The sequence below is a fragment of the Abrus precatorius genome, unplaced genomic scaffold (genome assembly GCF_003935025.1).
Source record: "Abrus precatorius isolate BTA unplaced genomic scaffold, Abrus_2018 Scaffold5, whole genome shotgun sequence".
NCBI lineage: Eukaryota > Viridiplantae > Streptophyta > Magnoliopsida > Fabales > Fabaceae > Abrus > Abrus precatorius.
The window spans coordinates 6,970,961-6,983,508 of record NW_020874395.1 but is presented as its reverse complement, the minus strand read 5'-3'; the positions used below and the strand labels follow the sequence as shown (position 1 = coordinate 6,983,508).

The 12,548-nt window shown below is 35.0% G+C and overlaps 1 protein-coding gene across 2 annotated transcripts; it reads left to right on the top strand.

The window, feature by feature from the left end:
• Positions 1-338: 338 nt before the first annotated feature.
• LOC113868038 (protein RRP6-like 2) lies at positions 339-11,980 on the top strand. Of its 2 annotated transcripts, none has more exons than XM_027503590.1 (15): positions 339-1,189; positions 2,676-2,831; positions 4,233-4,391; positions 4,463-4,546; positions 4,871-4,950; positions 5,050-5,100; positions 7,687-7,804; positions 8,420-8,502; positions 8,698-8,743; positions 9,558-9,645; positions 9,741-9,907; positions 10,536-10,601; positions 10,690-10,827; positions 10,918-11,016; positions 11,192-11,980. In XM_027503590.1, exons 1-15 carry the CDS (start codon positions 503-505, stop codon positions 11,840-11,842), a joined length of 2,673 nt encoding a protein of 890 aa, XP_027359391.1. In that variant the 5' UTR covers positions 339-502; the 3' UTR covers positions 11,843-11,980. The 2 variants fall into 2 exon arrangements, with proteins under 2 accessions (XP_027359391.1, XP_027359392.1); XM_027503591.1 differs by having other exon boundaries at positions 10,690-10,803; positions 11,192-11,974.
• Positions 11,981-12,548: the final 568 nt, after the last annotated feature.

Sequence of the window (12,548 nt, the reverse complement as noted above, 5' to 3'; positions counted from 1 at the left end):
TTATATTAAAAAATTATAGTCATATAAAAATATACTCCTATTAATAAATTTATGAATTTGACATCTATATAAAATAATTTTTTTTTTATTAACTTCAACTCTTAGAAATTAGTTTAAATATTTATAAATATAATTTTTTTTTATAAAAATATTTATTTATTATATTAAATTTTAAAAATTATAATAAATATTTTTTAATAAAATTTTACTATTATTAATTCTTTTATCTCATTATTTTGTAAAAAATAAAAAATCACACTTTTATCCCTACGTTCACAGTCATACCCATACCACGTGACATAAACGTATATAAATAACACTCGCCGTTGCCCCAAATCAACCCTTTTTTGGTTTCGGAAAGATTCCCATTCTCGCTTTTATGTTTCAGTTCAGAGCAAAACGCAGTGCTCAGCAATGATGTCGACGCACATAAAATCCTAAAACCCTAACCCTAAGAAAAAATCCCCAATCTTCACTACCCTCGATCGATCTCCACGACGCCATGGATGTCGATCACGATCAACCTCACACCGCCGCCAACGCCCAGGCGCTGCAGACCCTAACGGCGGGTCCTCTCTCCTCGTCGGTGGCGAAGCTCGCCGCATCGTCGCGGTGCATCCCTTCCGACAAGGACTTTCACTTCTACCGTAACTTCGAGGAGTTCAAGGTCCCCGTGGAGGAAATCGCGCGGGAATCCCGGTCGATGCTGGAGGCTATTGGCGTTGCTGCGGCGGCACACGGTGCATTCCCCGTCGACGTTGATGACGCCTATGACTGGCTTGTGAACGTGAACGACGACATTTTGGAGCGGTTTGATGCTTCTGCCGACGAGTTTCGGAAGGTTCGGCAGCAGGAGGAGGAAACTGGGCGTCCGGCGAAGCATTTGATGGAGGAAGACGGGTTTCAATTGGTTTCTGGGAGGAAGAAGAAAGGGGGAAGAGGGAGCGTGACGGCGACAGTGACAACTGATTCCGAGACAAAGACGGGTTCGGCTTTGGCGATGCCTGGAGTTACAGTGGCAACGAAGGATAAGAAGACCACAGGGCCAAGACCAAAGGTTCCGTTTCATATACCAACGATTCCGAGGCCGCAGGATGAGTACAGCATAGTGGTTAATAATGCTAACATGCCTTTTGAGCATGTGTGGTTGCAGAGGAGTGATGATGGACTGAGGTTTATTCATCCACTGGTTAGTTCATTCACTGGCTTGATGTTATTTTTTTTTTTTTTTTTGTTATTGAGTTTAAATTTGAATTCTGTGTTTGTGCATCACTGGAGTATAAAGACTTATAGGTTGTGTTTGTGATAGTCGGGATCTTTTTAATGATTTGGTAGTACTTAACTAAGTAGTGAATACATGACTAGAATGAGCTTAAAGTAAATCTTGTTGTTTTCCCTGCTGTTTTGGGTTTCTAACAAATTTATTTGAAGTGAAAAAAATTTCAACTGGGACTGTTTACAATCAGCCATCAATTAAATTGATCATTTGTTAGTCACCTATATATATTTTCACAGGTGGGTAGGCTCTTTTATTTATTATTATTGGTAAGTTAATTTGGGGCTTAGGTTCAAGTGTATATCAAGTTCATCAGGCAAGTAATAACTTGCTTACAGTTGTTCTGTGATCTTGTTCATATTAAATTTTCTCATGGATGTATGTAGTTAATTTGTCATGTAATATTCAGTTTTCACCCCCTTAAACAGCAAGATTGAATCAGATGTTTGGCATCACTATGGCTGACCACATCTAGTGGGATAAGGTTTGGCGCAATCACTATGCTATTGACTTTATATGGAGTTTTGTAATGACTAGGACCGAGCATTCCTTAGTAAGAGAAGGGATTTGGATCCTTTCCTGTTAAGTTATGGGACATAGATATGGTCCTGTACCCCTATTGGAGAGAGAAAGAGAGAGAGAAAAGCATTTTCTATCAAACAATGAACCAATATGATTGATTTTGGGAATGGGATGCACTAATTATATTTTCTTTTTCTTATGTCATTCTCTCTCAAACATAATCATAGGGATGATCCAATTTTTGAGCAAATATGGGTGAAGTGTAATTCCAAGAAATACAAGTTCTTCTTTCAACTAGGAAATTGGGCTTCACATTTGACTTCCCCCCTTCGCCAATTCTAATGTTTAGTTGTATGTTTTTCAATGAAGAGGATATTGTTATGTAAGTTGCATGAGATGTTTCTTAGCATTCACCATGGTGATCATGCTGACTATTTATATGTAGGTATGGTATAGTTGGAAGCAGTAATAGCTTGGGTTTAATGATATTGTCTTTATCATGTTGATACCCTTTCACTCTCGTAATATTGCATGATCTTGGGTTGAAGACTCAATAAGCCTTATTGAGAGACTTTTGATGCATGAAAGAATAAATCCTTGTGAAAGTGGTAATTCGTAAATGGTATTTTTGGCATTTAAATCTTGGTAGAAATGACATTTGGTTGTCTGATGGCATTTGACATCGTGCTTTTCTGGCATTTAAATCCCTGTAGAATACCTTTTGGTTGTCTCATTTTGGATTAGCAATCTGCATCCTTTGTTTGTGTGCTTATGAAAATATTTCATAATTTTGATTTCTTTTGTTCTGTGTTAAGTTGGGTTTTTTCATTTTGTCATCATCTCTTTTTGTTAGTCAATTACTAATTCATTATTTCAGGAAAAGCTCTCTGTTTTGGATTTTGTTGATACAAATGTTGGGGACGTTGTGCCAATGAAGCCACCCTCTATAGAAAGCACACCTTTCAAGCTTGTGGAGGAAGTCAAAGATTTGAAGGAGTTGGCTGCTAAGCTGCGTTCTGTTAATGAATTTGCGGTAAAACATGATCACTATTTCTAAATTTTTACTTAGAATTTTCCTCACAGCCAGTTATATTACTTGATTCTTGTCTTTGATATGTGGAACTGCAATAATACATGATAAAATTAAAAATTCCCTTTGAAATTTTAAATATTAATCTTAAGTAGTGCAAATTCTGGTCCGTTTCTTTGTAATTCAAGGTATCTACCTCTAATTAATCTAGGTGCAACTTGGGGTATAGCTAGTTATTAGCTAGACCATTTTTCCTCCCAAAAAAAAAAAGACGAATTTTCTGTTAAATTTACAGATTATTTTACCTTTCTCTCAATTTTCATATTTGATTCCCTATTTACTCAAATTCATTCATCCTTGCTTATCAGATGTAAGATACCAGTTTGTTAATTTTTTTTAATAAATGTTCTCACAACAGTTTACAAAATATTTTAATTCTCTTTATATTATTTTAAAATTATATTACTGTACCCATATCTTTAATTTTTAAAAATTGTCGCATTCCAAACCCATATTCATGCAACCTAGGCTACCATTCTGTGTCAGAAATTAATATTGGATTTGATTATTTATTTACATTTTGCATCTCCCTTGATATTTACAGGGAATTATCTCCTTAACTGTTATAATATTAGGGTCTCTTGTTGAGCATTGGACATTGTTTGATATGGGCTTGTTAAAGTGCATGCAATAGTTATAATATCAATCAGTTCATAATATCAATTGGTTCATGTTATTTTTAGTGTGTGCATGATCTATATTGAATGGCCTAGGATTTATTTGGAAAAGAAATTGTGAATAGTGTTTTAACCTTTTTTAAGTGTTTTTTTCCTTTTTCATAAGCTACTCCAATGTAAGAGAGAAACACTAACTAAAACTACCTATTTTTTTACATTATTATTTTCTAACAAGAAACTTATTTATTTTCATAAATTTGTAAACTTTTTAAATTAAAATAGTAAATTTCCCTTGAAAATAAGCAGAAATAAACAGGCTGTTAAGCTCTAGCTTTCAAGCTTCCTCATTGACAAAAGTAAGCTGTTATTATGTCATTTTATGATGTTTTATTCTTTGGTTGGGGAGTTATTCAGGTAAGGCGTTATGCTTAGTTTGTATTATGCAAAATATGATTGCTTGCAATCTTGTCTGGATATGTTTCTCTTGTTATCATAATGTATGTGTACTGAGTTCAGTGGTTTCTCTGTTGATTGTGAAGATTTTTAGTATCTCATGTTTATTGTTTTTGTATTCTATAGGATATAACTCTTTGATTTTTAATTTGCCTTTGGATGCTTTTTGATTTTATTTCATTTGATTGTTGTATTGATATTCCCCTTTTCTTGTAGTCACTCCCTTCCTTTCATTGCATTCTTTTGACTTTGTGTCTTGACTTGAAATATTTAGGTTGATTTGGAGCATAATCAATATCGGTCTTTTCAAGGTTTGACTTGCTTGATGCAAATCTCAACAAGAACTGAAGATTTTGTTGTTGACACATTGAAACTACGTATTCATGTTGGGCCCTATCTTAGGGAAGTCTTCAAGGACCCTGCCAAAAGGAAGGTTAGTTGCACATGATTAGCTCAATTCAACTTAGTTGCCTCATTCTTTTGACCATATTTATGTTTAATTAGGTCATGCATGGTGCGGATCGAGACATTGTGTGGCTTCAACGAGACTTTGGCATTTATGTTTGTAATTTGTTTGATACTCACCAGGTTTGTGTAAACGCTTTGACTATTCAAATTTGAGACTCTTATTACTTTGCTTGGTAACAAAATTGTATATCATTTTATGGTTAGTGATAGTTGTCATGTAAGATTTTCTTTGATTGGTGGACACAGCATTTATCTGTTCATGTGTTCATAATGTATCAATTTGTTCAGCAGCATGAAAATTGGTGAAACAGTGCCTGTGAAGTTCTGCCTTTGATTCTCCTTGCCATAATCCTGTTTTTTTATCACATGTTGGCAATTTAGTTACAATAATCTTCTCTTTTTTTTATGATACAAGACTAATCCTATTTTGAATGCATTTCTTAGGCATCAAAGCTGTTAAATTTGGAGAGAAATAGTTTGGAGTATATTCTGCATCATTTTTGTGAAGTTACTGCAAACAAAGAGTATGTTGTCTTTTTTTCTCCTTTTCTTCTGGTATGGTTTCTCCTTTTTTTTTTTCCTCGCAAAAATTGTAGAAGGTTTACACTTACAGCTCCTTGCAGGTACCAGAATGCAGACTGGAGACTACGCCCACTTCCTGATGAGATGCTAAGGTATAATTCTATTTTACACTTGTCAGTTGTCACATTTGACACTCCCTTGATTCTTTCTTTGTTTTATTTTTCTTCTGTTCATTCTGGTCTACTGAATTTTAAATTTTCCCCCTGGTTTTCAAAAATTTATGAGGTAAATAAGTAATTCCATTGTGTCACTGTTCAGCATACTAAGAATCTTTAGTATTTGGTAGTCCCAGGTTTGACGGCCTGCTGCAACTGACCTTTGTGAGTGAGACTAAGATGTTATCAATGGCAGATGGCAGGTTATGGGGAAAGCATGACGGTCATAATAAAATTATATATATATTACAAAATGTGATATAAAACTGGAAAACTAACTACATATAAAGAAAGAACGTTTTGAGAAAAAAGAATAAAATGGTTGTAAAATAGAGAATAGAGCTGAAGTTATAACAGATAAACAGAGAACTAAAAATAGAATCAAGAAAACAGAATAATAAGGAAAAACGAAAAAAATGGGGGAGTAAAACAGAATGGGGGAGGGAAAAACTTAAAAAGAGGAAAACTGAAGATGCTGAATGAGTGAGAAACAGAACACTATCTGAAGAAGAACATAGCACAAGAAAAAGCAAAATAGATGCAAAGAGAGTGACAAATAGAGCACTGTATGAAGCAGAAAAACAGAGCCCAGAGAAGCATAATGGAAAATAGATGCTGAAAAACAGGGCCCACCACTCACAGTTGCTGGGAAAAATGAAAGAGATGAAGGAGAAGTTGACTTTAGAGAAGAAGGAAGAAAAAAGAGCAAGGGAGAGAACATGTGTGCATACCGCTTGCTTGAGAAGAGAAGGAAATACTTTTGCCCTTAAAAAAAGCCCTAAATAACACTGTAGGAAGGGCAAGATTGGACTTTCACTTCCTTTCTCCATTACAATTGTCTGTGATTAGGGCCTGCAGCGGAAGAAACAATGACAGCAAGTATCATGTGGCAGACCGCTGTTCCACGGTGGTGCAATAGTGACACAGACGTGAGACAAAGAAGAGAGAGGAAGAAGAGATGTGTGATTTAGGGTTTGGGCGTGCGGGTTTTCTCTCTTGACTGAGTCGGGTCTGTGGCTTTACCCAATTTTTCCTGTCAAAAAGACCATTTCCGCTGTTACCATCAGGCGCCTAATGGCCACCAATGAAAACCACCATATTTTGCCATGGTCATGGCGGTTTGGTGGAAAAATGGCACTGTTACCCACCATAGTGCTGTCATAACTGTTTTCTAACAACACTGGATGTTAGTATGTATTTTAAGAAGAAGCAACCCTTTTTCTTGTTCCCATAGACATAAGTTTCATATGGTACCTTCAACACTCAGGATATTCAGGTATGCTATTTACTTGGCCTTAAGCATATCTGAGCTGACTAAATATCAGTGTTATCAAATGGCGGCCATGATGGAAAACGGTGGTGGCTTTTGAACAATCCGGCATAAATATGGTGTGGCATGGCGGACTTGCAATGGTAAGTCATGGTGGGTTTGCAATGGCAAGTCATGGTGGCCATGGCAGAATTTTTGGGAATCTGCCCCCTAAAATAGAATGTGGTCTGCTGATTTGACTCAGTTCAACCATGGCCTAACAACAAGCTTCCTCAAATTCTTCAAGGGCAGATAATCAGATTAATTTGACAAGCTTCCTCAATTAGTCTTTCTGTTTTCCTTGTTTTTTTTATCACTTTGTGAACACACAAGAAAGGACATGACTCAAAATGATAGTATATGATAGAATATTGTATTAGAACCTATAGTGAAAAAGATGACTAAAAATTGTTTAAGGTAGTTTTGTCATGTGCAAATAAGACTTTTGGAGACGTCAGTAAAGAGAGTGAATTGTATGACTTTTAGTCTGGTAAAGAGGGGTCGAGGGGGACCCAAAAGACCCATAGATGAAGTTATTAAAAAAGACTTTTCGATTAATCAGATTTCTGAAAATTTAGTTTTTGATATAGATTAATGGTGTTGCATGATCCATGTAGCCGACCTTACTTAGTGAGATAAAGTTTGGTTGTTGTGGTTGTTGTTAGTATCCTACTATGTTAGAAACCTGAATTGAGTAACCAGAAACTGATTGATCACTAAAACCAGCTCAGGAAGCTGTTATAGCAAATTAGCAAGAAAGAAAAAATTAAGGTTCCAGAGCAGTGTGCTCCTCAGAGAAGGAAAATTCTCTGTCCAAAGATTACCCAAGAAATAATAACCATAGGTTTATAACTAACTATTCTCTTACCACTCATCCCCACCCCCCACTCCCCTTTCTTTTCTGGATCTCTGTTTTACTGGCTGGTTATTTCTGTTCTATTTTCCATCCTATCTTAGTTTTTACTTCCGCAATCTTTCTCCCTAACAAAGGAAGGATACTCTGCAGAATTCCACCCGGAGAATAATAAGCAAATTAAAATTATCACAAGCATTACTGATTTCTACTGTTGTAAAACATCTTGTCTTTGGTTCATCTCCCTTTCCCAAAATAGAAAATAGTTTATTCTCTTATCTTGATTTTAGGTTGATAATTACTGGCCCACTGTTATTGGAAAACTACTTACTACAATCTAATTTGCATTTTTCTTTGACAGATATGCCAGAGAAGATACACACTATTTGCTGTATATATATGATTTAATGAGGACTAAGTTATTTGCTTTGTCGAAGGATTCTGAAAATTCTAAGTCTTCCGACACTCCTTTGGTGGAGGTAACTATTTTCTACCCCCAAGAAATCTTTGCCAGTGGATGCTATGGATTAAAGTGTATCAACAAAATTCATTTGGTTGAACATCAGCCTTGCATGCTTAATTGAGTTTGGAAATTTGTTGTCTAATTTAAATTTATGTCATCATGAATGACTTTACAAGGTTTAGTAATTTATGATTGCTTCATGAAGTAATAGTTCTTACTTTTTTTGCTCAAAATATCTTAGGAAGCTGACAAAAAAGCTATTTTTTCCTCTCAAAATAAGCTAACTCCAAACTACCACACTGGCAGTTTTAATTGCTTCAATCTGCTGTTATTTCATTGTGGTCCAGTTTATTAGATCAAACTAACTAGATGAGCACGTGATCTATCAATGCTTTACCACAAACCATGTGGTGCTCCTTTGTTCCCATCGACAATTTTGTCTCAGTTTTTTTATAATTTTTATTCATCTTACAATCTTGCATTGGTTGATTAGCTTGTTTGACCTTTCCTTGATCAGATTAAGTTTTTGGTGCAATATTTTTATTTTTAAATCTTTAATCAAATGATGATACAACATGACTCGATAAACCCTTTTTTGGGCTTTTGGTTGGAATTTTCCATAAACCAACAGGTCTACAAGCGGAGTTATGATGTCTGCATGCAGCTATATGAAAAAGAACTTCTGACAGAGAACTCCTATGTTCATATTTATGGGTTTGTCACCTTTACAATTACTGTTTTTTCATTAATTGGCATTCTATATCAGTAGCAATTGATCACCTAGCCTTTATATATATCTTCATCTTGTTTACTTTTTGTATCTTCTATGTAAAGAGAGTTATGTTTTAAGTTTACATGTAATACATGCCAAGTAGTACAAAGCAAAATCCAATTCCTGTTTCTGGGCAGGTTGCAAGGGGCTGATTTCAATGCTCATCAGCTTGCTATTGTTTCTGTAAGTTGCTCCTTTTTATTTTCAGCACCGATCTAAGATTACTTACATAGGCAACAAAATCTTGCCCCCTGATCTAACACCATTTTTACAGTGAATATGAAAAATGGTTTTCACAGTTCCACTAAGCCAATCCTTTTTGATAAATTTTGGGACATGGGTTTTTGAAGTATTTTGGTAAATTCTGTCATAATCTAGAATTCTGTATTTGGTTTTTAAGAATCAAATATGATAATTAGGAAGCCATTATTTCCTCATGAACCTCAATTTGACACAAATGAGGTAAACTGATTCCCCTTGTAATTTTATAGATTAATCTCTTTGGTGATTCTATTATTTAATGAAAAGTCTAGTTTGCTCTTTTAGTATCACTCCAATCATGACCTTCATTGTCGAATTCTCAGTTGCAGCTATTGTTGCCATTTCTGACTACTCACTATCTTCAATACTGTTGTTTCCTTTGCTTCAGTTGCTTTAATAATAATACTGCAGTTTCTTACTGCTCTGTTATCACTTCAATCTCCACTTGGCATTCCTAGAATAGTTATCTTGCTGTAGCATACTAGTTTCTATCACATAACAGTTTGGGTTGGACGCCCAGAAATTCCCTTCTTCTTTCAAGCATCCTTGTCCTATATACTGTCAGATTTTATTTGAAGATTTTTTTTACGTTTTCTGAAACTGTCCAAAATAGCTTCCATCTCCTACAGAACCTAATACAATATGGCATGTTATATATTACATTTACTTTGCATTTAGTTGCTATCAGTTCTCAACATTAATTATAGTTCATATATTCTATTCACATGACGTGCAGGGTCTATGCGAATGGCGGGATATTGTTGCCCGGGCAGAGGATGAGAGTACAGGATATGTATTGCCAAATAAATCTCTTCTTGAAATTGGTATGGAACATATGCAATCTTTATATCTTTGTCTAAACGTTAGCAATTTGGCTGTATGTACGTGTTAACTTAATTTGTATTTACTTATTTAAAAGCTAAGCAGATGCCTCTCACTACAAGCAAGCTACGGCGATTGGTGAAGTCAAAACACCCATATGTTGAACACAATCTTGATACTGTTGTCAACATTATTAGGCATTCTATTCAGAATGCTGCTGCATTTGAAGAAGATGCTCAACAATTGAAAGGACAGGCTTACGCTGTAAGTAATATTTTTACAATTGCCATAGCAATGATTTGGTTCTTCCCTGTACTTACAATTTGGTATCCTAGGTCTTGTCTGATGATGAATTGACTATTATGAATACATCATGCACGTTATTAATGTGGGAGATTCGTTATTCTTATTTGTCCAAGATTAAAGGTTGTGTATTAAGTACCAAACACTAACACCCATTTATATTTACGAATTTGGTCAAGCACTAGTGCGGTGAAACTTATTCAAATACATCCCAGTAAGATTAAGATTACCAAATTCATAATACATGAATAACCTTATATTTTACTCTGCTTATATTATAAATGTGTGTATTAGATGTACGAAGTACTAACACTTTTATATTAGATATATTATGATTATATATGTCTACGAGTAATTCAAATTAGATTTATAAATTATAACAATATACAATGATTATAAATTGGCCATTTCAAGTAACCTGAGAAGTCTAATTAACTACTTTGCCAATCTCTTGAAATTTTCTACCCAGTTTTTCTTTTTCTGGGAATTAACACCTCTCAACTGTTAAAGTGCTTAACCAGTTTAGTGTTATTTGGTTTTATTTTATGACTTTGTTTGATGATTAAATTATATGATGATCATTATACAGGCATCGAATGTAGTACTCATTACAGATGGAACTGAAGATACTCAATCCCGTACACAAAATTTAAAGGTTGGAAATGCAATTAAGGTGTTGGAATGAAAAATAACAACACTAATATCTTAGTGACGTTACCATTTACTCTTTGGATCTTAAACAGGAATCTTCTCAGCATCAAGATACGAATGTACCAATACAAATTAAGTCCAATAGTCTTACATCTGAGCTTCCAAGAGACAGTCTCGCAATTTCAGAGCAGAGTAAGGATGCAAATGTTGGTGCACTTTCTACAGCAAAGGTTGCAAAAATTGTGTTTCAACATTAATATAATGTTAGGCCTCCCTAGTTATGAGCATCGATCTAAATAATATTGCTAATTTGTTGATAGGGAAATGGAGCAACTGTTCAACTGCTAAAAAAGCCTTCTGGTGCTTTTGGGGCGCTGCTGGGGAATTCGGCTTCAAAGAGGAAGCTTGGTCCTGATAAGGTATGCTTTTAGTCAAACATCTCAATGAATATCTGTTATGTAAGAGTGTACACTTGTTAGTTTGCCTTTTTTTTTTTTAACTGTTTGGCTGTCGTGCTTTACCATCTGGTTGTTCTAATATTAACACCTGTTCTGACTACTCATTTTCATACTGCTTTTTGGGATTTCTTCTTAGGGCAAGGAAGAGATGAAGCTAGAGCAGATTAGATCTTCAGTTAGCCTTCCTTTCCATTCTTTTTTGGGAAGCAATGAGAAGTCAGAACCTTTAGTGAAAACTCCTAGTGTAGCATCTGAAACATCAGAACCGCCGAAACTTGTTTTTGATCCAGTTTCTGCCTCCACTCTAGATGAGATTATAAAGTTAGATTCTAATACAGGCGCAGAGGATACGGAGCAGAATAACTTAGAGAACTCCAATGATGGTCACAGGGAGAAAAGTTATGTTGTGTCCACTTCAGGGAAAGAGGATGAAGACGAACCAGTGTCTCTCTCAGAATTGTCATCAAACTTCCAAAAATGCTTTCATTCAAATGATCAAAGTAATAAAACCAGACAGCCCAAGAAAACTGAACAGCCCAGTGGCATATTGCAGCTGAAGCCTTTTGATTATGAAGCTGCTAGGAAACATGTTAAGTTTGGAGAAGACAAAACGCATGCATCTTCCCAGAGTTGTGATGGTCATATGGAGATGGAGGATTCAGGTAGCAAGAAGCAGCGTTCAACCATAGGACAGGGACCAGCAAGTGATTTGACTAAACAACTGCCACAAGGTAGAAGACGGCAGGCATTTCCTGCTTCTGGGAATCGTAGTTCAACATTCCGCTGAGGCAATGAAAATATAGATGTCATGTACAAAATAAACGAGAAAGCCAGAAACAATTTTGCATAGTGTTAAATCCAAGTTAAACAAGATTATATACATCTCTTAAGTTTACATCTTATGATTATAATTTTGCATATTCTCTACATTTTTTTTACCTGATGTGCAGATCAGAGTGACATGTGAAAGATGAAAATTTGAGAGCAGAAATATCCAAGGCATTGAATTACAACGCATTAGTTCGACAACATCTAAATCCAAGGATTATCATTATGACTTTCGTTAAGTGTGTGAAGATTTTCGTTTGCATTTAAAATTATATTATTTCTCCGCTTTAGAATCTAGTCCGTATGTGTTGATGTTATTAAAAAGAAACTGAATGTCAGAATTATCCAGGTTAAGCTTTTTTATTGATAAGATATACGATTAATGAGTTTTTTTTAACTATAAGGAAATAAAATCAAAGCAATAAATTTATAAGGAATCATATTGACAATGAGTTGACAAAAATAAACATTTAAGAAATACATATTTGAGGAATCATATTTTTATAGATTTTACATTTCAATGAAATTTCATTTAATATGAATTGTATTTTAATGAAGGTATCGAGGTTGAGAAATATTTTGAAGTGTTGGAATGCCGTTGTCAGGCGTAGAGTTGACAACAATAAACATTTAATAACGACAGTTGACGAATCATTTTTTCATAT

Excerpts from the sequence above, each read along its gene's own strand:
- LOC113868038 (XM_027503590.1), top strand. The coding sequence starts at position 503 with ATGGATGTCGATCACGATCAACCTCACACCGCCGCCAACGCCCAGGCG. Across the intron at positions 2,832-4,232 it reads GTTCTGTTAATGAATTTGCG|GTTGATTTGGAGCATAATCA; the intron begins GTAAAACATGAT and ends TGAAATATTTAG. Across the intron at positions 10,828-10,917 it reads GTGCACTTTCTACAGCAAAG|GGAAATGGAGCAACTGTTCA; the intron begins GTTGCAAAAATT and ends ATTTGTTGATAG.